The sequence below is a fragment of the Diadema setosum genome, chromosome 19 (genome assembly GCF_964275005.1).
Source record: "Diadema setosum chromosome 19, eeDiaSeto1, whole genome shotgun sequence".
NCBI lineage: Eukaryota > Metazoa > Echinodermata > Echinoidea > Diadematoida > Diadematidae > Diadema > Diadema setosum.
The window spans coordinates 33633950-33660800 of NC_092703.1; the positions used below are offsets into that span (position 1 = coordinate 33633950).

Consider the following 26851-nt stretch of genomic DNA (forward strand, 5'->3'; position numbering starts at 1 on the left):
AAAGATGTGTTGCTACTATTATGCTTTGACAAACTCACGGCATATCATCGGCCAAACGGTAGCTGCATGACTCGTGCTTTCCCAAAGCAATTACACAAAAACTACAGCCTCTTTATTCATATCTGATCATATAGCATATGTCACATGTTTCATATGTGTCAGTTCAACCTAGACTACTCTATACGGTCACATTTAACATATTGCACCTGAAGCATAACTTTCCGAGAGACAAAATTAAGAATCTACACAGGATAACGATATGGTATCTACGGAATGAAAACAATCCTGCATTCTAATTCAAAGAGAATTTAGATAATTTGACCTATGCGTAGATTCATGTAGCTAATCAATGCATTGATTGCTGAGTTCAATCACTCATTATATTCAAGCTACAGTCACTATCCTCTGACAGAATACTGCTTAACAAAGATTTAACCCTTTTTCACAAGAACTTAAAAACAGATCCTTACTCCTAAGATCACAAAAAGGGTGGATGAGCTGATTGTGTCTACTGGCAAAGCTCATGTCTTTGCAGAAAGAGGAAATGCATAGACAACACACGTACAACACATTGACATGTATATATGTACATGTACATATCATAACACACACACTAATCACGATTAACATACGTTTGCATACACCACTAACAGTGTTTGTACTTTGTTCATGATCAAAACTGAAATTGAAAAACTGTTTCAAAACTGAAAAAACAACCAAACAGAAAAAGTAACATTGATTGATATATATCAAGGAATGTGTTCTAGTATGCATTTTTTTTTTTAAATTTAAAAATCTTTAGGAAAGTTGGGGACAGCTTGGCAAATGGTACCTTTATTTCATGGTTTGTTTCAGTACAAAAAAAAAAAAAAATCACTGGAATTGTGATACATGTTACATTGTGTCATGTACTTGACGATGATTGCGCTTTATTTGTATTCAAATCACAGAGAAATAAAAACTTGTCTGAAGAATGCACTCTGATAGTACGGATTAGGCCTTAAACCAGACCACACATACCATTTAGCCTGCTGATAAAGGGCCTTGAATATCAAGATTATCCCAACAAAGACATTGTAATATAAGATATTACAATACAAGTACAATATAACAAAACACATTACAGTACATTCTCTTCTACAGTGCATAATGGATACAAGAATTGTTTGCTGCTTTACAATATAAAACATAATATCAGTACTACATTTTTGAGTAATGCATGTAGAGAGACACTCAAGGCAAATTAGATAGACTCTTTCATTATTGCAGTTTTCTGTAACATACACAAATGTCATCACAATTTATTGACTAGAGGAATGCATAGAATGATGGCATCATTTGGACGGAGATTCATTTCTAAAAGTGAAAGCTATATTACTACATCTATGATATAAAAATCCCACGAGTATTATTCATGAGCAAGGTATCTTGTGAAAGGCAATGAATCAATGACTGTGTCTGCCACGGGCACTATCCGTCTTTCATGGTATACAAATTTTATACCAAAGCAAACCATTGTCCGTTTTCAGCAGGGTCTATCCCAGAAATCATGAATTGGATACTTCTTTGACAGTTCCTTCATTGGCTGTGTTGCTGAGAGATTGTCTATTTACCCTCAAAAGGGAATAACTCCATGCACACAGCTAACTACTCTTGTTGAACATACGTTGCAGCTGTTGATGCTGCTCTTGCTGCTTCTGTGGTTGCTGCTGTCGTTCTTGGTCTTTGAGGTTCTTGATGTTGTTACTGAAAATGATATTGCTGACCTTATGGGTGGAATGATAGTGTTGCTGTCTAATGCTCTGCTACTGTTGTTGCTACTGCTATTGTTGTAGTGTTGCTAGAGTTGTTCTTAAATGTTTTGTTGCTACTGTTGTTGCAAAGTTGACAATGGTGATGTTGCTGATAATGATGATGTTGCTACTGTTTCTGCTGATACTGCTGTTGCTGCCACTCAACTTGCTTGAAAAGCAAACTATCCTTTCAGTCACACTATCACAGTCATATTGAGAAGCTTTATAGTCATATTGAAAAGCTTTCTCAACCTGACTCTCTTTCTTCTTTTAGGCAATTTATTGCAAAGCACTCATCCTACAAATACCATGGTATCTATGTTGCAACATAATGCACAGGTCCTTAGTCCCACATACTAGCAATGCTTCACTCCCTACACAGGTTATTTCAATACTAGCTTTTTGTCATGTAGTCAGTGTTCAATTTTGCAGACTGGCATTTGCTGCAAACAGGTTTTTGATAAGCAGAAAGCAAAAGTAACAATATATTGTGGAAAGGCACAAATGAAAGAAAGACTAAACTCAGTCATAAAATGAAATAGTTTGTTCGACAATCTCAGAAAGGTGGTGCTAAAAAGAACAAACCCTACTTCTTCTGCAGCAAGATTTGCATTCTGATCGCTTAAGAGATCTAATGAGCATCTTATTATCAAAGCTCAGCAAATCACCAACTAATCTGTTTATGTCCACACCAATCCAGTTTCATCTGTAGTGAAAGATAGAATAAGAAGACTTCAAAAAATTTCAATGCCAAAAAGTGCATCAATGTCGGGGTAAGGAATTCTACAAAACAGCAACAGCACTCACATTTTTCTGCGAAAATTTGTATTTCAAAACTTATTGATTTATTCAAGCTTCATAATAACATTCTCTCCAACTGTAAGGAAGTTAAAAATGTACTGACTTTTTCTGTGATTAATCTCCCCAGCCATGTCAAAATTTTAGATAGTTAGGATGTACCTTGGTATGTATAATTGTTATGCTTTCCCATATTGCTTCGAGTCACAAAATAACAATGTCATACATGTCTACTTAACATAATAATAAAATACAAAAGTACACCTGACATAGGTCTTTACATAGAGATGGCAAAATTATCACAAGAAGTCATAGTGCACTTCTTGATGTATTATCTAATCATTTAATACAGGCAAGGTAAGCACACACTTCATTGTCAGAGCAAGAAATTCTGGCTGTGTGGAAAAATGAATTCCTTTACAGATACTGGATAGATGACATAGCACAGCTACGAAAGTTGAAATTTTGTGGGATGGATTTGTACATTTCGTGCAATGAAAAACAAGTGCAAAAGTAACAGCACCTGCATTTTTGCTTGTAATATGTAATACTGCTGTATACTTTGATACCACAAACAAAATTCATCTTACCAGGCCCAGAATGAAAAATTACTCTCACAAAAATGGCCATTTTGATAGTAAACAATAAAAAAAGCTGATATAGTGAATATTGATAGGTTGGTTGATATTGAGTTTCCACAGACAGTCCATCCGCATTGTCGCTCCTTGTAGTCCCATGAAAATATTCAACATCTGTGCTGCTGATTGTTACACAATAAAATTATCTAAGAATATTTCATTTCATTTTATTATTCTTACTGTGACAAAATGAGACAAATCAGGAGTAAAATTCACTATACCTTTGGAAAGGAATGCCAAGAATCGCTCTGCATGACCCTTGACCTCTCCTGTGGTAACTGTGACTGCTTTCTGAAGGAGCTTCTCCCCTCCCTCGGACAGGAAGAGCTGCTTGATGCGATGGTCTTCCACCAGATTCCTCAGCATTGTTAAACCTGGATAGCGAACATGAAATACGTTCATTACGGAATTTGCAGGGTTCACATGTTTTCATACAAAGTGACATCAGTCACGAATATGCAAATTAGATGAGGTCATGAGGTCAACGTCTCATAGGTTTCCCACAGGTTTCCACTCAAAAGCCTAACAGTAAATCCTTGGTATCAATTCACATTTGCAATGACATGACAATGATAACTTTTGCTTGTGGGAGAGTTAAACATACTAAATTATTTCAGACTTTTCTGATCTTGACCATGTACAACCAATGGAAGAGCTAGGAGGCAATGACATCATCACTTTTGAATAATTAATTGGCATATGTGACTGGGAACAATATCTCTGTGCCTTGGAACGTGCAGTGCTTTGTACATACACATCAATGGAGGTGGTACATCATGGAATTTACACAAGTTGATGGGGGATACTCACAAAGCAGGACATCTATGGAATGTTGTAAATGTCTCAGGATATATTGCATTAGGCTTGGAATGAGTCCATGGGCTGCTAGAGACATGTGGATCACAATCTGTAGTGGGACACAGAAAGAAAGAGTCCCATAGAATCAGAACTCTGTTCCCAGGTCAAACAAATTCAGTGAAGCATTTTTTTTTCTTTTTTGGCACACATTTCCCATGGGTTTATTATTAAATTTCAAAAATACTTGTATCATGTACAGTTAAACTCGCATAAGTCGATCTTCTCGGGACTGAGCAAAACACATCGACTTAGGCGATTTTCGACTTGTGCGTAAGTCGAAAAAAATCGACTTACAGTTTCACCACAGGTACATACATGTATGTTTAATGTACATGTATGTTGTCTACTCTGGAGCCGAGAGCTGGAGCGGTGTGCCGCAGCACGGGTCGCCCAGCAGGGCCGCGGCTAACTTTGCATGGACAGTGCATTAGTATTGGCACAGGTCCGATTACTTTACACCCTTGTTAAACCTTGGGGAAGTGAATATGAACGATATTTGAGCAGTGATTGATTCCAGTTTACCATACCATGGCTTGAAATGCGTGTAGAGGTGCAATTCTGATTTACCCGTGCCCGTAACTTTTCCCCGTACTTTCCGCTTTGAAAACTCAGCAGCTTCATCCATTATACCACTCCACTGCACAGCGCTGCAAATGCCAAGCTACATGTACACTGCAAGCTCAATACTGTACATGTAAATGAACGCATGTGTACTGTACGAACGCTGTACGTACGTAGCGCGACAACTGACAGGGCTGTACCAGCGGACCTCCAAATATGAAGAGAGTTAAACGATCCCATGCGATCGCTTTGAATTTTGATTTTAGATCATTTTTTTTTTTTTGTCACCTCAAACTCATCTGACAAACAAAATAATGATGAGTAATAAATAATGAATAATAAATGACAGTGATTTATTACACAATAAAATCTTATTCGACTTAGGCACAGTGAATTCAATGGTTTTTCCGTGAAAGTGTTCTTGGAATTTCATCGACTAAGGCGAGTATTCGACTTACAAAATTTGACATGTGAGTGAATTAATACACGTACGTCAATGGGGAAAAATCGGGACTTTTTAAAATCATCGACTTACGCGATTATTCGACATATGCGACGTCGACTTAGGCGAGTTTAACTGTATTCTAAAATCATCTCGTGTTTAAGAGACTTACAGAACTGTGTACACTACTGTTAATGTGAGTGATATCCTCTTCTTTTTTATAAAAATTTTTATTCAAGTATAAAGTTTAGTACCAATATTTGACTTTTTCAGAAGTCTTTGAAAACATTTAGACCTTGATTCAAAAAGGTAGTTTGAATTTAGTCCATGAATCATGCAAATTTTGACTGCATGAATACACCTGATGCATCCCAAAGGCCAACAGACATCCAATAACTGAGTGCAGACTGATACATGCAGGTACCACTGGGTACAAGGTACATTCATTTGCTTATTTTCAATAATCTCTGGATTTCATTTTGAGTGTCTTTGTGAATGCCGGTCTTAGAGACTTTATTTCACATCTTTACAAAGACTATTATGAATTACAGGATGCTTTTCATACAGTATGTTTTTGAGTCTCAGAAAAAAATGTGAAAAGAGCTACAATCCTTCACCATCAATTCATCGACACTGGCATGATTTCATCCCTATAAGAATACCATTGTTGCTTGTCATTCTTTCCTGCTTATAAATATTTCCTATCATACATTGTTGAAAAATACAAAACAAACATGAATGTTGATAAATGCACACTTGTAATCCCTGCATATTTATTGCAATGCACAGTACTGCACTTTATCCTACAGCCAGAGGAACCTTCGGTTATTTTTACCACGAAAGAATAATGAATACTTTGTGTCAAAATCTGAAGCTGTTTAAAACTTCCAGGAATGCATCTCAACATTTTTCAATCTCACTTTGGCTCCTACAATTTTATTTTTTTTTTGAGGCCCAATGAGATCATGAAGCTTTTTCATTTTACTTTTCGCCGACAGCGCGGCCCACCTGAAGGATCATTGCGACCCATCAGTTGAGAAGTGGTGCGTTAGAGCATACTGTAAAACACGATATTATTGCGAGTTGCCTCAAACATTCAATGAGTATAGTGTAGACAAGAACTTTCACATGCATTTTAATTTCGTGAATCTTGGCTCTGCGAAATTTGCAAAATTAAAATGCACATGAACATTCCTCGTTTTACAGTACTACCCCAAAGTCCCATTTAAGACTCACGTCTCCGAATGCCACCAAGTCATAGAGAAGCAGTAAATGTGGTCTCCTGCTAGGGTGGCCCGCTTGATTCAAACCTGCCACCAGTCTCCTACCGCAAAGGTCAAGGGCCAAAAGACTGGCCTGGTAGGCCAGGGGTGTGTCCATCTTCAGTGCAGGCTTGTAGGAGGTCACAGCCTCTCGCTTGGTTGCCTTGGATACTGTGGATGCTGTCGTGGAAGTAGAACTCCTGTTTGCTGAAGCTAAAGAGAAAGCATGATAAAGTTTGCAAATGATTGAAAAATTGCCCTACATTGACGTAAATGATGTAATTCACATCAATTTAGGGCAATTTGTCAATCAGTTGCAATAAAAATAACTCAATGGAAGAATTTCATGAATTTGGAATGATAAAATTTGCTGCTGATTCATCGCATGCTTGTGTAGAAATCATGTATGCCCCAAAGGAAGTGTCCATGGGTTAATATCCAGTACCTACCCATCCTGGAAGTCTTGAGATTAACACATACAATTGAATTCAGCTCTTACTAGACATGCTATTTCACTGGCACATGTATTCTCAATAAAAAACAAACAAACAAACAAGCAAACTGATAAGAATAAAAAGAAAAAATACATGTCATAATCTCAGTGGGATAGAGTTACACTGTTCAGTTGTAATAATGTGAAAGTCCTCTAAAGTCAGTAAAGACACAGTAAGGATGAAAAGAATTATGTAATGCATTTTCACCAATGATTAGTGGCAGGACACATGTTTCAGTGGGTGAGCAGAGTGGAGTTAAGTTATGATCCCATGATGATAAATGTCACTCGTTTGGTCCCTAAGGTACAAGTCAGTAGCTTTAAATGTCAAGAAAATGTGCTTGAATGTATAAACATGAACACACAAATCATCATACTATTAGTGGGCACAGAACATACATTTCAGGTCCATTTAATAGCTTGCCAGTGAACAATAGACAAGTTTCTATTAATTTATCTAAAAATAAACATGGTTTACATACATTGTAGCACCCAATAAAGATGACTTGAGCCAACACATGCGGCAGACACAATGGGGACTTACCAGCACTACTCCCACGATGCTTGACCTCATTGCCTCCGCCTTCCTGGTGACCTTTGACCTGTAACAAGTCAGAAACGAGGTCAGCCGTCTCCAGGGACATCTTGGAGAGAATCTTGGTGAGGAGAGCGTCCCTCTCTGCCAGACTGTCGGCCATTTCCTGAGCTCTGTGTACAGAGAGAATGGTTCGTCACTTTGGTCAACGGACTGAAACCGGCTCCTATAGAGTACCAAAGTGGGATGTCATGGCCACTCATCACCATGGAAACTGGTTCTTAACAACCTCACTTGGCCTGAATATCTGTGAACACTCTTGTTGCTAACCATGCTTGCACCTGGTTCCAACACAAACTACAACAAAAGACTGTGACATCATCACTTTGGTACTCTATAATAGTGCATGTACTCCACTTCCTGGGGTAACATCAATGAATCTTCACCAATTCATACCATCCCTAATCTTTATCCTACTTTGATGAGATTTCACTGTTGTGCTCACTACGTTTTAATCTTTCTTTCCAAACTAACTTTTTTTCCTGGGGCGGAATTACCCTATAACGCTCAAACTGGACAGAAGTATGATGTCATCAAAGAATGGGCAGTCATACACTAGTGTTGACTTCCAAAGATTATGAAAGCATGTCCATTGTCTTGTCTGCACAACTTGGAAGCAGAACATTTAATAATAAAACAAAAGGGATGTATGAAAATGTGTATTCTGAGCATTTGAATGTTTGAAAGACACAAGAAATTGAGTCGCCTCACCTTGCTTTATGCCGCCTGGCTGGGTTGTGATGCGCCATTAACTCACTAACATATCTCTGGATCTCCTCAGGATCTGTGGGTTGTACCAGGCACTGGACTACATGGCATGCAAACTCCTATGTGATGGAACAAGACACAACCCAACATTGGTTATGTACATATTCCTACATTGTCAATTTGCAATTGCAAAATATAATGTTCCAACATTTTAGTAATCATCAATTCATTGCCCAAAATTAACACACAGGCTTTTCTCCTTTTTTTCATTGATTGCTAAAAAAAAAAAAAAAAAATCAAAATGACTTACATGTATCTATGACATTCACTTTTGACCCACTGTATGCTCTGAGTGACCACTGGCACAGAGAGCCCCATAGGCTTGCACACACTGTTCCTGGCACAGAATGGGATAGACTGATCCAAACAACACAATTCTTCCCATCGCTTAAAGGCATCGTACAGTGTTGGTTGAGACCTAAATTCACGTTTCTAACATTTTTTTGGTGAAATAATGAGAAACCTCTTATGAAATATGAGAGATCATGTAATTCTATGAGGAATTCAACGTTTATTTGGTGAAAATTGGTTATGAAATGGCTGAGATATCCAAAAAAGAGCAATTCCAATAAAGTGTGGGACCCACACTTTATTACGATCGCTTTATTTTACTTTGTTTTTGGATGTTTCAATCATTTCAAACCTGATTGTCATCAAATAAACTTGGAATTCCTCTTAAAATGGTATGATCTGTACTATATCATAAGTGTTTTCTTGGTATCTCGCAAAAAGTTAAAAGCTCAATTCTCATCTCCACCAATACTGTACCATCCCTTTAAAGTGTCTGCCTGTACTGACACAGTTTGGCCATAGACAGTACTCCGAGCAGTGTAAAGAAATTCAAGCAATCGTTTATTTCATGCAGCGGACACCTTCAGGCAGTTTGATCTAGAATGTGACACAATTTATTCTGCAAATGATGACCATGTTGAGAAAACAGTGTGGTCAGTACATGTATTTCTGAGACTAGTCAGGAAAGGTTACAGCTTGATGGACCCATAAAATAGTGCCTGTATGAGAAAGCGGGTGACAAGCAATTTTGCCACCCTGATTTCACTCCTGCTTACCTCAGTGTCTTGATGACCACAAACCATCCAGGCTGCCACGGACTCACTGGCGCCACTTTTCAGCAGGGCCTTCCGCAAGTGTGACTGCAACTTTTGCTCCCTTTGGACAGCCTCTAGATCTAGGTGAATCTGGTTACCGTGGTGACCATTCTCCCTCCCTAAGGCATCCTGTCTCGTAGACCCCTTTCTCCTTGTGTGATTGTTGTTGGAATTTAAAGTCTGTCTGTTCTCTCCTCCTGCCTTCGGCAATTGCACATTCCCTTTGCTCCTGCCCTCATCTCTTTCATCATCCTTTGACTGGTTGAAATGGCAACCTTTCTCCATGGATTGTCCATCATCATCCCAGGCAAATCTAACCTTTGACCTGCGCTCTCGAATGCTCCTGTTAGCCACTGGTCCACTGTGAAAGGCTTGGCCAATGGTCTCAACGTACCTATAACCAACACTGTGGCTTGGATTATCAGTCTCTCTCTCCGCATCACCTAAATCACAAAATTCTGTGATTTTCGTTTCAAGATCACCTATGACACCTGCATTCCATTTGCGGCACGAGGATTCCGCCAAGATTGCGACAACCTCGATAATGGATGCTACAAATGCCAGTTCCGATTCGCTGTAGTGCACTTTGACATTTTTCGCTGGTGTCCCTGTCTTCGTCGAGCCTCCTTCCCAGAGCTTCATGGAAGCCTGCATGTACAGGGCTTCCGGGTTTCGCTGCTGCTTGTCTGAGTTTGGCGTGACGCTGAGGGCACGGTCGAAGCTGGACCGCGTGTACGTGTGCAGGATGTCGACAGCGCACAGAGCCCCACAAGAGATGAGGAGGCGGTGGACTGACAGGTTTCGGGCGACCGCTTCTGACCTGATGGTAAGGCAATGTAGTGGTCAGATTACTGGAAACGCTGGACTAGATTGGACATTTGTTGAAGGAGATTTTTACTAAATATAGGTATTAACAGGGCGGAAGGTTTAGATATCTGCTGCCCTCTTTTCTCTCTGCACCAATTTTCCTCTCTCCTTATATCAGTAATTAATCATAGACAGAAAGAAAAATAAGAAACAATGGAACTGTTCCACTGACGTGTGAAACAAAGACTGTATGCTATTCATCTTAAAGGATGCCACGGAAACCTGAAAGAAGGGTTTTCCTTGTCTGCAAAGACAAACAGCAAGATATATTCCACCTGTAGCCTAATGAGAATAAGCGGAAGAGTCCAGTGGAAAATAATCACAGAAATGTGTAATTCCGCTCCTTGTTTGAATTGGCTCTAATTCACGAAATAAAAAATCAGAAGAACAAAATGGTAGAATTACAACTGATTGACAATTGCCTTTTATCAATGTATGTAGCGCTATTAAAGCATTCAGTATTTTGGGTAATAGCCATGGTAAAAATCATAGATACGCTACATACTCGGGTGGCTTTGAATCCCACCTGAGTATGCATGCTCATGATTTTTACCACGGCTATTACTCAAAGCGCTGAGGAAAAAGGGTAGAAGTTTCATCAACATCACCATATGAAAGAACACAGTTTCACATGTTTCCATGACAAAGTCAAATCAGTCACAACCAGTTAATATGCACATTAGATGAATTGATAATGTCACCACCTCACAAGTCTCTTACTGACCTGAACAAGTATCTTGATTAACTTTCCAGTCTTTTTCTACAATTAAATTCAAATCATAGTCTGTCAAGTCAGATCATCGTTGCAATGTGATAACCTCCTGATGATGACTTCCAGATACGAAGGTATTACAGTTGCCTAATCATTGCTCAAATACATGGTTTCTCTGACATTTATGTGTACAAACCCTTGGAAGAATTGGCACTGATAATATCTCATCTCATTTTCATATCATCCCTGGGGTGACAAGACCTCGTATCTAAATTGAAATATACCAAAAATCTCCCCACTTAATAAGAAATACTGATTTGAGTTTGAAAACATAGCAATCATGACTGTAATCCAAAACAATGTTTCTTCATTATTTGACACAGAAATCAATATTAATATTATCTTGCTAAACTGTTGCAAAAATTGAAAAAAAAAGACCTATTGTAGACAATAAAATATAATGATTTTGAGAAACGAGGTCTTGTCACTCTCACGGACAGTATGTGGCTGTGCTCAATGTTGCTGTTTAGTTTATAACTTGTTTGTAACTTACAAAATTCAGCATCTGTCTTTTTCTATGTACTATTCTGATGAAACTTCTACCACTTTTTCTGTTCTATTTCAGTCTCTATCAATGAATATCAAGTGAAACATGGAAAGAACTCAAAAGATTTCTCCGGAGGGACGTTTTAAAGCTCACATATTTGCCAAACTCTTGAGGCATTGCATGGCGTGGTGTAGAGCAGTGAAGCTGTCCTGACCGGGACGGAATCGAACGTCCGAAACGTCGCCCTTGTCGTCTGTCTGAATCTTGCCTAAAAACATTCAAAGTAGATGATATTCATTTTCAGAAACTCTGGATTGAATACACAGGACATTGCCCAGTGATGCAATAAGACAAAATAACAAGACATGAACCCAAAGTATCTCTTAATCTGCAGATTCTCCTCCCTGGACCCCTTGGCAAACTTGAGACTTTGAAGCACAATGTCCCTTTTGAATAGGCTGGTGTTATAGATGCTCTCTGATGCTATCATAGCCTTGCTTTTGAATGTACATGACAAAAGTAAATTTGGTCAGGAGAAAGCTAAATTTCAGGTGGGAGAAAATCCATCTCAAGCAGGAGATACACAGCTACAACATGAAAAATTTAAACTCAAGCTGCAGAGAGGAAGATATTGTGAAAATGGATTTGAGGTGGGAGATCTCCCGCCAAAATTGGTAGAGTTAGAGTCTCTGTTAATATCGAGGTCACACTGTTAATTGCTGCTAAAAGATGCTCTTTAGAGTTTCCCTCATTTTATTCTGATACCATGTAATTGTGAGTGTTATAAGCTATCCTACCAAAGTTACTCCGATACTAGATGAATGCAAATATCATTTAATGTCTAGCCCATGGTAAACAAGTTGGTGCGATTCTTAAACATAACACAATATACAGAGTTATACATAAACAATAATTATGTTTCATTTTGTCGCGGCGGTTAACATTTCTTATGACTACGCATGTTAGCTTAAAGAGTATGTGTAAAAAAATTTTATGAAATAAAGAACAGAACGGTAACATTTTCTATTCCCTTGTGGGAGTGACTACATATGGGATGATTGAGTTTTTTTCTCCATTCCGATTCACTGACCTTCGACCTGGAGAACATGCACAAGGAGATCCACAACCTCCTTTAGACCGGTCTTCAGTTTCTTCTCACTGTCTGTAGTTCCCCTCCCTTTTCCTCCTCCTCCTCCTCCTCCTCCGCTGCCCTTGGAGACCACTGCATCTTCTCGGTCAGCCTCCATCATCTGAGCGGTGAGTGGTTTCCAGATCTCCCTTGCCCCGCCCTGTGCACCGTCCAGCCCCGCCCGGTTCCGCTCCCTGAAGGCTCCCTCTGCCTTCCGTAGGAGAGCCTGGAGGAGCTTGGTGCCTGCCTCCTCAAGGAGCAAAGAGAGGACAGCTATGCCAGTCCCTCTCACCTCTCTGCACAAAGAGTCAAAGGAATGAGGAGAGCTGCTCTTCACTCAGATCCTCTGAGATTTCATTACCCCATGACAGGGGAGCAAATCTTTTTAAATTGACTTCTGACATCACCATCACAAGGACAATGTGAAACAGAAATTCTGGTCTTGACTCCTACTGAGAACTTTAAAACATACTGAATTAAGGATGGAATAATTCAGGCACGAATACAGAAAAGTTGGTTTGTGTGGCAGAGTTGATATGATTGCGTGTTTGTGCAACATGTCCAAAACATTGACGCCAAACAATGAACACTATAGGGGTACATATAGCTACGTTGTAGCATTATCCACTGGCCGAGGTTAGAATCCCAGATGTTATGTTACTCTCTCACCTGCAGTGGGTTGACCTCAAGATCTGGAGGAAGGTAGTGAGCAGCACACCATCTCTGATCAGGGCTTGCACACCAGCAGTATAGGTGCAGAGCTGGAGGCAAAATGCCATAGCCTTGGTCTGCAGGAGACTGTCACAACACAGAGAGATGCAAGATACATCGTAGTACTACTGTAAAAGTGGAAATTTTTGCGGTGTTGTAATTTTCGCGCATTTTGCACACCCAGAAACTAGGGAGAAAATAAAAGCGGAATCCGTGGAATCAAAAACACGAGAAACTCTTCTTACATGACTGAGCGCGAAAAATTAGACGTACAAAAATATCCACTTTTACAGTATTCAAATTCATGAAACTCTTCCGTCAAGTTGTTTTCATTGCAACTGGTTGACAAATTGCCCTACATTCAATTCAATTCAATTTATTGAAAACCAGACATAGTCACAGTAATGAATGAACATGAAGCAAATGGATATGAGGCCCCAAGAAGCAGAGCTTGTGAGTGGGGCCCATTATGAATGGACCTCTCGATCCCAGCTGACCAGCATAGAGACCTACAACACGTAAACATGTAATTATAGTTTAAAAAAAAAAAAAAAATCCAACCACCGCAAACTGAACTGATCAGTGTTTATTAAAAAAAAAAAAAGAGCAAAAAACACTGATCAATTCAGTGCTTATTTCAATATGTTGATGTACAGCAATTTGTCAATCAGTTGCAAGATAGTACTAGTACTCCAAAGATAATTCTGAATGTTTTGTCAGCTTACCAACCAGAAAGACATAAGTATTGTGTATGCCATATCTTTTGTAAGTCCGGAGCTATTCACAAATTTAACAAAACACGTAAATATCAGCCCTGATCTTGACATGAATGTGACATACACACATGTATGAACAAGATGTATGATAATACAGTTTAGTACACCTCCATTTTGGTGAGCCTACTGCATGAATGGATGCACACACTTCCCCACCTATGTCTACAGGTTCTGCATTTTTGTGTTTCATGTAAATGAACTAATTCTTATTTTACATATTGAAACATTCAAATCTGTTAGCTACCTTTTGCTCATTTTGTTTTCTGAGAATGAATGATACCAATCTATCTGTGGATTGCTCAGTCCACAATAGTGAGACCATTAGCATCATTATCATTATTATCAATATTATTTTTGCTATTTACTGATACTATTATCACAGTTATTATTATTATCATTATCCTTGTTATGAAGCCCCATTCAAGCTATATTACATACCTCATTCCAAAACTTTTTTTGAGTTAATGGAAACACAAAAGTAATTCACTAAGATTTCAGCATGTGAAACTAGATATATCGCTACGGCGACTGATATGCCTCCGCCATAATGCATGGTTCTCCTAATAGGTCTATAGTACTATGTCTTGACAATGTGTGATGACAGTTTCACACAATTGGCAAAATATTAAAATGACAGGTTTGCCACAAATGTGCTGAATGTTCACTTTCCTAGAACTAGGTTCCACTGGATGAATGATTAAAATGTCAGAGTGCAGGTATTTGGGGAACTGATGATTTTTACTTGACTTTTGACCCTTTTATAAGTTTATACACTGAGTAATTTTCATGGTATTGAGAAAAAGTATGATTTCAGTATCAAATGGGAAAATAGCATTATCTAAACCTGGCCTTTGACCTTTGACCTCACAGTTCCAAAGAGAATCACTGTTAGGTTGAACATGCATAAATATGTAAGCTTCATGATGATACCTTGAGTTACTTTCGAGATATGGAGGAAAAAGTGCAATTTAGCACTTTCACTTGACCTTTTACCTTTTGACCTTTGACCTTTTGGCAAGAAACTTCCCCAAAAATATATATTGGGTAATACATGCCATACATCAAGTAAAAAAAAAAACCTTCAGGCATATTGCATTTTAAGGAAAGTAGTGATATTTTGAGGAGTTGACCTTGACCTTTGACCCCCTGACCTTTGACCCATGACCCCAACTCCCTAGATAATCACTGCCCATCGGTACAAGCATATATTCTAAGTTCCATTAAGATACCTTGAACCATTTGCGAGATATGGAGAAAAACATGAAATTTCAATTTTTTTTCACAAAATAACCTGTGACCTTTGACCTTTGACCCTGTGACCCTAAAATCCACACAAAGTATTATCCCCCAAGGATATACCCTCATACCAAGTTTGATGTAAAACCACCACACAGTTCTTGAGATATCGACAAAAACAAAACGGGACGGACGAACGTACGGACGGACGGACGGACGGACGACCCGAAAACATAATGCCTCCGGCCACTTCGTTGCGGAGGCATAATAAAATCCCTGAATGAACTATCTGACCAGGATTAAATTAATCTATCAGCCAAAATATTTGCTAGAACTACTAGGGCACTGCTATGTTGATCTTTTTCAAATACCTACCATGGGCCATCGCGCAGAACAATTGATATGAGTGAGGTGAACTTCTGGCTCAGAACACTCCCAGCTGTGTGGTCGTTGTGACTGATCAGGTTTGTCAGCAGCTCAGTGATTGGCTCCTGTGACAACATTATGCAAATTACATTAGTCATAATATGGTGCTTTTAACTAAAAAACAACAGCGATATTGTAATAATGCCTCTGGTGACACTTCATGGCAGAGGCATAACAATGCAGAAAAGGAATACATCTGTTAAAGGAGGCTTTTTTGTTACTCTCTAGATACTTACATCCTCACTGCATAATTATGTCATAAATGCTTAAAACACATACTTTGTTAATCTTTTGAATTTGACCTCTTGCTGCGCATACACATATTGATATGAGAATGAATACAGTATATATGTGACTGCTGACATTGACTTCACCACAAGATCACAGCTAACATAAGCCGTACATTCTTGGCACAAGTGATCTATAGGTGAAGTTTAAATTTGGGGAAGAGAGACATAAAGCTTCAAGTAATTCCTTTGCCTCTTCCCAGACTTTCTAACAGAGTTCTAAATCACATACAATGGTGTACAGTAGCTCTCCTTCTCTCTCTCCCCCTCTCTCTCTCTTTCTATGTATCTACCTTTTCATCTACCCATCTACCATATATGCAACTTATTTTGCTGGGTTTCTATCATCATGAATTTTGCAAGTCAGGCACTATTTGCTAATTTGCAAAAGTAAAAAATATCAACTCTGATCCTGACATGAATGCGCCATGTAAGTGTACGTGCATTGGTACTCAATACACAGTATACAGTATGAAGAAGGTGTGCGACAATCCATAAAGTTTATAAGACGTTAGTCCCAGCGCACCTCCTATGTGGATGGATGCGCACACTTTCACCTTCTCCGTCACAGTTGTACTCCACGACTGGGAATGTAACCACATGCAAAATTGTCAAGAAGTAAAGATTTGCAAAAAATTAGACATGCAAATACAGCACAGCGCATACAGCATGTACAATGTACCTCTCTCTCAAATTTTGTGAATTTCTTGAGAAGCCAAGATTCCAGGAAGTCAAATGCACACAAAAGTTCTTGTCTACACAGTATGAATTGAATGACTGGCAATTTGCAAACATTCATACCGGGAAAAGTTGTCGGCTCCAATTCACGAAAATTTCATGCCTAAAATATTTCTGGTTTTACATTTTCTCTCTTACCCTTGTGTTGGTGTGTCTCCTAAATGCCTCCTTGATGTCTTCCATACCATGATCTAAAATCAGTATGGCTAGCTGCAGGTGATTGGCCAGCTGGCTGAGGAGGGAGGCAGCGGCCCGCTGTGATTGGATGGCTGCTGCTCCTTGGCTCCGCCCATCTGTAAGGACACCAATCAGGATGGTCAAACCGGTGACAATCATCTCCTCCAGCCACAAGTCTGCCAGTTCACCATGACTTGTCACCTGTAACAAGACAAGAGTTTTAACCTGTTGATGACAAGCTGATTTGCCTTTAACATGCATTTCCCATAGACACCTACCAAAGTATACTCGGGACTACTCTTCATTGGGTTAACACATTCGCAACTGAACCGCCCAAGCCCGTCTTAATACTCCCTATAATGCCCAAACCGCCCGTCCTTCTTTTTATATATATATATACATGTGGTTCTATGTTTTACCATATTTTTGTTTGTTGTCACATAGAATAATATAATTATGTAATTTGAAAGAGGTCAAAGGTCAACAACACTATGTCAGAATTCTTTCTGTGACACACTATTCTCTTGGTATTAGTCTTTACAGACTTTCAAATAAACATAACATGTAATAGACAAAAATAAACATGCAGTGAGCTACAATTGTATTTTACATCATTTATAAAGTTATTGAAATGAGAGCAATATGGCTGTACCTTCCAAGGAACCATGGGACATTATGTACAAAATCTTATCACTTTATGACAGGTTAGCAAGACTTTTGTGAAGTCCTTATGAAAAGCTAAGAATTAAATACCAGTTGACACACACAACAACATCAGGTCCAAAATGTGAAACACATTCAAATTGGAGTCTCCAGTGACTGCAACCCTGGTTTGTCCCGAAAGACTGGGAAAATAATGATAGTTGTGCTTTACTCCAGATATACTTTCAAATATTTTCAGATCACAACCTGATTAGAGTGATTTCAGAAATATGTGAAGGAGAATATGTTCATATATTATGTTATGTTGCCAATTTGCATGGAGTCTACTTCTAGGAGAAATCCACATCTTTAAACAACACAACATAAACAGAAATACATTTGTATTACCTTTTCAAGAAACTGGCAACCTGCAATGACTACATCCCCATCATCATCTGCATGGAGGAGTACAAGGACCTTTGTAATAGCTCCAGACTCTAGGAGGATCGCAGTGTGGTCTGGGGTGCTGGTTACTGCCTGGCCTAGTGCCCTCAACGAGGCCTCACGCACAGCTGGGTTTCTGCTGGACACCAACCGAAGTAGCTGCAAGCAGCATAGCACAGAAATGTAACACTGTCATGTCAATCTTGCAATATGATATAAAGTCAGGCCTCAACATTATTGTAATTATTTTTTGTGATTGTTCATTTGTTCACTTACAAGGAAATTTTGATATAACAAAAGAAATTGCCGTTCCCGAGGACTTCGTTATAACAGGAGCCTACTGTAATATGGTCTTCTATACCCAAGGTAGTCTCTTCAGTGTAAGCACTGCACTCCCAATAGGGCCCGACATATTTTTACCCCAGCATTGCCAGGTACCCAATTATATAGCAAGGTGAAGAGGGACAATGTGGGTAAAAGAAGTTATCTAAGTCATCGAAAACAATATGTTGTATTTAAATCCACTCACTCAACATACACTATATTCTAACGTGTCATGCGGTGTCCCTCAGGGATCTATCCTTGGGCCCCTACTCTTTTTGATTTATATCACTGATATCATCAACTCCTCTCCTCGTTTAAATTTCATCTTATTTGCAGACGACACCAATGTTTTTTATTCCCACAAGGACATTGTAACACTGGTTGACACATTAAATACGGAATTAAGCAACATCTCGAAGTGGTTTAGAAGTAATAAGCTTTCATTGAATGTTGATAAGACATGTTTTATACACTTTCATACGTTGCAATCCCAACCCACCCTTCCTCAAAGTATTTTTATTGATGATATAAACATTGCTGAGAAACATTCAACCAAGTTCCTAGGAGTAACCCTAGATAGCAATCTAACTTGGAATAGTACAATACTCATGTTCAGAATATTACAACAGCAATATCTAAAGCAACTGGTGTTTTAAGAAGAATAAAATATTTAATTAATGATCAAATTTTAATTATGTTATGGGCAAGTCCAAGATAATGTCCCCTCAGATGCTCAAAATTCATCTTGATTTTATCAAAAAGTTCTTGATATCATGTTGTAGCCAAAGAGTTAAATCATATATTTCCAGCAAAGAAAATATTGAATTATGCAAATTTATGCAAGAAATATGGCCTTGATTTGCATAAATCAAAAACAAACCTTACGTATGGGACAAATTATAAATATTCATCTAAAATCAGTTGAATTTGTCCTTGACCTAGTTCCTTTATGGACATGACCCCTGTATGAGTTAGTATAATCTGCAATTGGTAAGACAAGGTCAGCACATTAATTATGCAAATTATGCACTTTCCCAGAACATAGTGTCCCATACGTAAGGATTTGAGTATGTTTTTTTAAGTTTTTTCTGAAGATTTGTAACATTGACCAATCATACTTTAGGAAGTTCTAATTTATTCATTTCAACTCCAGATTAGCAAAACTAAATGAGGAAATTTAATTAGTCCTTCATCTTATAACTAATTAAAGTCTGCTTACGTATGGGACAAATGCCTTACGTATGGGACATTACATGCAAAGTGAATGGGAAAACCGCCTTTTGACATGGATGCTATATGTCCTTACATTTGTTTGGTTAATGGTTATCTTTGCACCTACTCTGAAGGATATGTCTATATATCTGCCTCTCCTACTCAGTTGACCTCAGGGAGAGTGTAAGAACAGCATTATTGAGTCATTCTATGATTAAGAAAGGAAAATAAAGAATATTCATTTATACTTGTATTTTCTTATTTTCATTACAGGCTGTGCAGCTGGTCTTAAATTAACATTCCCCGTTAACATTTTGATATTGGACATTTTCTTAATTCAGTTATCATTTTCAACTTTACCTCTCTACAAAATGACTTTGTCCAAGAATGGGATTCTCTGAGTGTCATTTTAGGTGCAGTACACTGTTCAGCATGTACCACAGGTTGTACAGCCTCAAAAGCGAAATCAAAACAATTGTGCTTATAGCGCGCATCAATGACAACATTATAGGTCTTACTGAAAAGAAAAATCACTTAAGGTGTGAGCAGGTAACTTTGTCAGTACTAGAGTTGATAGCAAAGGAAAAACCTTATGAGAATACTTTTTATTTTGATATGATTGTTAATATTTCAACTGCTCACCCTCAGAATATGTCATGACTTATCAAGGTCATGAACATAATTTCTGAAAATCGTGTAAAATGAAGACTATAGTTTACATTTGCTATAAACCACAATATCAATACTGATTCTGTGGTTGGAGTGCTAAAAACACAAATTACACAAACAAATAGGGAATTCAATTTTCTTTTCTATTTTGTGTTTGAAGAGACAGATGTGCTCTGAGACACCTTCATCAACTCATACTTACTTTGTACCCCACATCTACACAATTATCAACATACATTGCAATCTGGTAGTGTATGATCAAATGAGGTTATTAGAATTTATTCAAAATTGTAATTTGCAGATCAGTGAGTTACTTAAGTGTTTCAAATCTAGATTTGAATGTGCAAATGATAATCTTTCCTGTATCACTACACAAGCATGTATGTATGCACAAAGTAACACAAATTTTGTCGTCTTTGGTTTCATAGACACGAAGCCAAGCAATTTGAAAAAAAAAAACAAAAAAAAAAAACAAACAGCATTGGTACATACATTCTTCTATCTCCTTAAAATCTAAAACTTTCATTAAAATTTGATTGATTTTGCAGTTCAGCTAAAATTCACATGGCAAAACATGATGATTACAGAGCAAAATGAAGTACTCTTGTTGTTGTTGTGTTTTGTGCTGCATTTCAAACAATTATAAAGCTTTATAAAAACTTAGACAACTTGCAAGGTAAGCCTAGAGCTACTGAAAGTACCCACTTCAAACTGTATTTGCAAATTACATTGTACATGACATTTGATTCTAAAGTTGAAATTATCAAGACTACAAATTAGTTATTGTACATGTACATGTATGCTATATCAAGGTCACAAGCTAGAATTCGCTTATTTTTTTTTCATTTGATGAAAAAATATTGACTAGAGTAATTACAAATGGGCTAGAAATAGAGTGTCAGTATACTGTATCTGTATGTGTAGACATCATGAGGACAGTGTTGATGCATGACGGAATCCAAACTAAGACATTTAATTATAAATTGGTAATTACTTTTATTTGTTTTATTTTAGCTTTTGCTAGGTACCTGAACCGGGAAAGTACCCACCTAGAAGTCTATTTCATTTGTTACATGTTGTAGCATGATTTGTGGAACTGAATATGACACTATGGGGAAATTTAAAGTCAATCCCATGAATGCATTTGTGCACTAAAGACAAATGTCCCATACGTAAGTTGAGCCATGTCCCATACGTAAGGTGTACTTTCGTTGATTAAACCAACTTCATGAAAATATGCTTTATTCTTTTGCAGTGAAACTTTGCTGAAAGATACTTCAGTATTGTACCTTTCTTCACTTCCAAACAGAACTTGATCAGTAAGGTACTTTCAGAGAATTTTCAGTTCAAACTTTATTTTGAAAAATCCAGTTTTTCTCTGGTCCCATACGTAAGTTGGCATATTTTTCTTAATAAAACCATCAACCCAAGGTCAAATGACATCAAACTTAAACACAATATTCTTCTCAGGGATACCAGTCCTCCTGATGATAAACAATAAAATCCAAGTGCTCCTTCATTACTTTTCAGAGGTTTGAAATCTCTGAATGTCCCATACGTAAGGTGCGCGATATCTTGGACTTGCCCTTATACAACACTTTATTTTTACCATATGTAATGTACTGTAATATTGTATGGGGCAACAGTAGCAAAACAAAATTGAACACAATTTTTCTTCTCCAGAAAAAGGCTCTTCGTATATGCACAGTCACATTCACATTTTTTGGCTCACACTGACCCCATATTTTATCGCCTAAAAACTTTGAAGGCCCATGATATTCATTTGTACCTAACTGCCATATTCATGTATAAACACACTCGAAATGCATTACCATTTTTTCATAATACCCTAGTAACCAATGACCATATTCACTCATACCCTACCCGTCGTTCCCATGATTTTCACTTAAGTAATCCGAAGCTTTTACTTGCTCAAAAGTCGATTAGACATCAAGGTCCGGATACATGGAACACTCTTCCTGGTAGCAACAACGCATATCGTCCCCTCTTACAGTAAACCAATTTCACTATTCTAAATTCCAGCCTATCTGCTATTGTGCACCCTCAAGCACCTGCACACACATTCACCACCACCACCATCACACACCAGAGTTTATTTTCCCCTGCTACCTTCGTAGCAGAATTTATATTGTTGCGAATTTAGTACGTCCTTATCTTTTCCTCGGGCCGGCCATCTTTTCAAGCAATGCTTATAATGGTGGCCCTCTGCATAATCGTTTCTTAACTATAAATGTTATTCTTATCACTGCTGCATAGACATGCATACTGTATATCAAATTTCTTTCATATCGTTGTTTATGCAAGTCAAAAGACTGTTAAATTTACTTTACATATGTCCTACATGTTCATGATTATGTACTTAATATGTATCGTGGTTTATGCAAGTCAAACGACTTTGCGTTGAATTTACTTTGTATATTTCCTGCATTTTCATGATTATTTAACTTATGTATATTGATTTGCAGAAAATAAAGTATCTATCAAACAAACAAACAAAAACATTTTGTCCAAGAATGTAAGCACTGGGCAGGTTTTGAACTCGTGACCTCTGTTTCAAAGTCAAGAGTCTCGTCCGACATATGTGTGCTTCTCAAGAAATGGGCCAAAAATTGAACAATTAACAGATTCATATTTGATCTATCTACAAGTCGTATGGACCTCCAAAAAGGTTGTAGGAGCCAAAATGGGCCTCAGGTAAAAATGTTGAGAAGCCCAGCACCATACTGTAGTGCTCTCACTTTGGTATGCAATCATTATATAACCTACGGGAACTATTATATTCTAAGGGATGAGAGTTGTGCTGTGGGTCAGTGTACATCCATGGCTTGAAAATAGTGATGAGAAGACTGTGTGTGCTCCTGACCAACACGGGCATACCTGATGGAGTTGATTCGCTGGTGTGTTTGTGTCAAACTGGACGCTCTCTGCCAGGTTCCTGAGGAGGTTTCTCGACTTCTGCTGCTTCTCTCTACTCTCGTGGACTATCAGCAGGTTCAGCAGATCAGCGGAAGGGTATCCACTCCCTTGCTCATCCTCCCTTATGCTGTCTTCTGAGCTCTCCTCTCCATCATCACTACCACTGGATGAGGAAGAGAGGGGTGATGATGGCAGCCCCTTCCCTCCCCTCCGCCCCCGCCCGACGTTGCCACAGGTACACTTGGTGTGCAAGGGGCGGAGTTCAAGTTCGTTGCCATGGTGCTCCCCAGGGACTGGGTCATGTGACATCACTTTCTTTAGTAAACTTCCCCGGTCAAACCTGCTGAAGAAAAACATAATTAAGAGTATGTTCAGATGCACATAACATTTACTAAGCACAAGTACACTGAATAGTAATTATAATAGCCATATAGTAAAATTCAGATTCACGCTTTCAGAATGAAACTTCTTCTGGAAGATCTACACTGTAGTACCTGTACAATGGTTTCTCTACAATTTTTTTTTTTTTTCGCATGTTGATAAATGATTCTAAAAATAGCCATCTCTAAGAAAATATTTTCTCCTAAATTCTTTTAATTCCGTAGCCTTGGTTGAAACATGAAAAGCAAATACATGAATTCATATCAACCAATTATTCTTCTAGAGGAAAATTTTCATCAGGGATACAACATTCCTGTAGCATTTGATCTGGATTGGGGTTGTCATCTTAAGAGTGCAATCAGCATTTTAGAAAAAAAAAAATCTATTTAATAATAAAAGACTACAGAGTATTTCCTAGTATCACTTCCTGGAACTATGAGTAAATGAACTGGAGAAAAGATCTATTTACACAAAAAAGTTCAGAAACTTTTGTGTCTGAATATACAGTTAAGTCTGAAACAAAAGGGAAAACATAAAGCTAATTAAAAGAAACATATGAAAGGGGATTAAATCTATAAACAAAGAAATATTGCAATTGAAATTCCAAGCAAGTAATATAAAGTTTTCAAGAAAAGGAATGAAGAATGAGTGCATTGCATACATTGCACTTTAATATTACAATCAGGACAGTTTCAATACCCAACTACAGAGTTTTCCTTGGCTATCACAAAACCTATTCTGTGGCCTACATAGTATCTCAGTATTATTTTGCCAGCAACCCGTTTCCTTGTTTTGCTTTTCCCCCTTTTACAGAAATTCCCATTAAAAACCAAGAGATGATATGAGTACAGCACATCTAATAATGTAAGAACTGTGACACTTCCAACTCCATGAATCTTGTGACTAAATCTATAGAGTGTCTGATGGTGAAGCCACCTATTGTGTATGGTTTTAACACATGTATGCCTCAACAAGTACCAGTAGGCCTACCATGATGTATAGCCAACATATCTACCAGTACAAATGTACTTTACATTGTACTTGTCATGTACCGTATTGCATTACACCCAGTGAACACCCAAATTTATCAGTCATTCACCATTACTCACAAAACACATCTGCACATGCCTGCACACCAAAGTGTTATCACAAGCTTGTAATTAATAATCATGCACAGCATCACATGCAGTCAATCTAATGTTAACACCAGCCCTGGCCTTGTGCCACACATAATTACAAGCACAGATCTGTGTGCATACACCTACACGTGTCAATGTATTGTACTATCACCAGGATTCATTATACACAGCACTGCCTTTCTCTGTTCTGTACTGGGTGTCAACAAATTATGCAACTTGTAAACAAGTATCATACCAGACTCAGCATCCAAACTTGCCCCATCCCCCATCCCTACCCCCAGCCAGACAGAGTAACTGGTTCATGCACTGTAATAGGTCGAGGAGTCAAACTTTGACAAGGCACTTCTGTCTTTTGGTATAAATAGCAAGACATTATTACCAAGAGGCATACAGTACTCCTCTTAATTTTTGCATTTAAATGGGGACACAACAGAAGCTGAATGTCAAAGTGGTAAATTATGTATCATGTGAGCACTATACAGCTTGGCATTGTGACTAGAGTGCTCCGGGAGGAGGGAGAGAGAGTGCAATGTGTGCAGTGTGAATCTGTTACTAGTAATTATAAAATGGGTTCAAGAATGTAGCCAATTGGAAGCGCTGAAATGAGTCACGTGTGCGTGCATTAATTTCTTACTAAATGCACGGCCTGGGTACATCACAATGTTTACACTAGCAGTGCGCACTCAATCAGTTGTTACAAGTGCGTCACGCGCTACTATACGCGCTGTCAATCATGTAAACAACTTCTAGTTCGGGCTGCCACAACAGCCGGCGGCCTTTCTTGTGCATAACACGTGGCGTACGTATACTCTTAAATACGTACGTACAGTACTTATGTGCGGGATTTACGAGTGTGACGTGCGTAAATGTTTGGGACGAACATCTTCGGACATCTTGACTTTTGAGCGAGTGCTACATGTAGCTGACTGGTATTGACCCACAAAGGTACGTGAATAATGCTGTTAGTTTTCGACCCATTTTATAAAACAAATGATGCACAGGATTATTTCGTGGCGTTAGTGAAGGTGCGGCGCACTCTCGAGTATTGACAACGGTTGCAAACATGCACTCGGCTGCGCCTCGTGCATTTCGCACCATTGTCAATACTCTCGAGCGCGCCGCACCTTCACTAACACACTCTATCCTGTGCATCATTTGTATACCAATGCAAAGAAAATATTTGGCACTTTCTGTGCCTATGAGTTGATTAATATGCACAAATTTCACACTTTAATATACAATTGTAATTTGTACACTGTATCTAGAAGGACAGGAAATGAATGTACACAGTGTACTAGTAGTATGCAGAGGGTTAATTAATACTGAACAGTGCTCTGAGCATCACAATTTGGTGGAAAACTGCTAAAGTATGTCCCAGATGTTGATAGTTATTGCAATGGCTGATCTACATGTATCACTACCCACCTGTTGGTTTCTGGAGCCACTTTGAAGACAGGAACATGCAAACTTTTTCCTGTGGCTGCCAGGGTCTGGTGCTCGTCCTTGTCACTCCTGCTAATGCCGGTATTTCCAGCCCCGCCCAGTCTTAAGCTTCTTGAACTCACTTCTGGAGCAGAGCCTTGCTTTGCAGTCCCCCGTGGTCGGCTTGGCTTCCCTCTCACTTTGTTATCACTGGCTCGACCCAGCGGCCCAGCAGACCGAGGTACATTTCTGTAATGTCTGGTAGTAGTAGTAGTAGTAGTACTCATGGCTGCTCCTTCATTCTACGATGCATTTCTGCTGGGGAGAGGAGCGGGTCAGTGGAAAGGGTGAGCAGCAGAAATGAAGAAAGACTGTCACGATACACAGTATCTCTACTGGCATGAGATTCATCACTCTATTTAGGATTAGTTTAGCCTTTACTCTGTGCTTTGGCTTTGTGAACATTCTTTTGTCTTGAGATTTGAAATAATAGATTCACTGGTCATGCCGGGAAGAAACTACTTTGCAGAAACTATAGAAACTAGATCGACGTCTTTCCATTAGATCTACCTACCATCTAACAGTTAGGCCTAGACATTTGTAGACTCTACAGATCCCAACTAGGCCTAGTTAAAGGTACATTTGTACATGCAGATGGTAAATTACCACTGAGTACAATGTATTGGTTCAGGTAATCTAAGAGTCCAACAAAGCAATGTTAATGTTTTGCTGAATATGGTGAATATTGTAAACAAAGACAG

At 38.5% G+C, this 26851-nt stretch overlaps 1 protein-coding gene across 1 annotated transcript; it reads right to left on the minus strand.

Moving 5' to 3' along the window:
• Positions 1–2046: 2046 nt before the first annotated feature.
• On the minus strand, positions 2047–26377 carry LOC140242454 (uncharacterized). The gene is made up of 15 exons (XM_072322188.1): positions 26094–26377; positions 23110–23488; positions 17971–18165; positions 16882–17121; positions 15668–15783; positions 13239–13367; positions 12531–12865; positions 11594–11708; positions 9276–10134; positions 8152–8267; positions 7390–7553; positions 6327–6565; positions 4040–4136; positions 3451–3603; positions 2047–2499 (listed from the first exon to the last, which is right to left on the minus strand). Exons 1-15 carry the CDS (start codon positions 26375–26377, stop codon positions 2474–2476), a joined length of 3447 nt encoding a protein of 1148 aa, XP_072178289.1. The 3' UTR covers positions 2047–2473.
• Between the last annotated feature and the right edge of the window lie 474 nt (positions 26378–26851).

Bases quoted from the DNA above. Each gene is read 5' to 3' on its own strand.
- LOC140242454 (XM_072322188.1), bottom strand. From the start codon at position 26,377: ATGAGTACTACTACTACTACTACTACCAGACATTACAGAAATGTACCT. The intron at 7,554-8,151 runs GTGAGGCGACTC...CTCTGTACACAG, and splicing joins GCCAGGCGGCATAAAGCAAG to AGCTCAGGAAATGGCCGACA. The intron at 2,500-3,450 runs GTATAGTGAATT...CTTTCACTACAG, and splicing joins CTTGGCATTCCTTTCCAAAG to ATGAAACTGGATTGGTGTGG.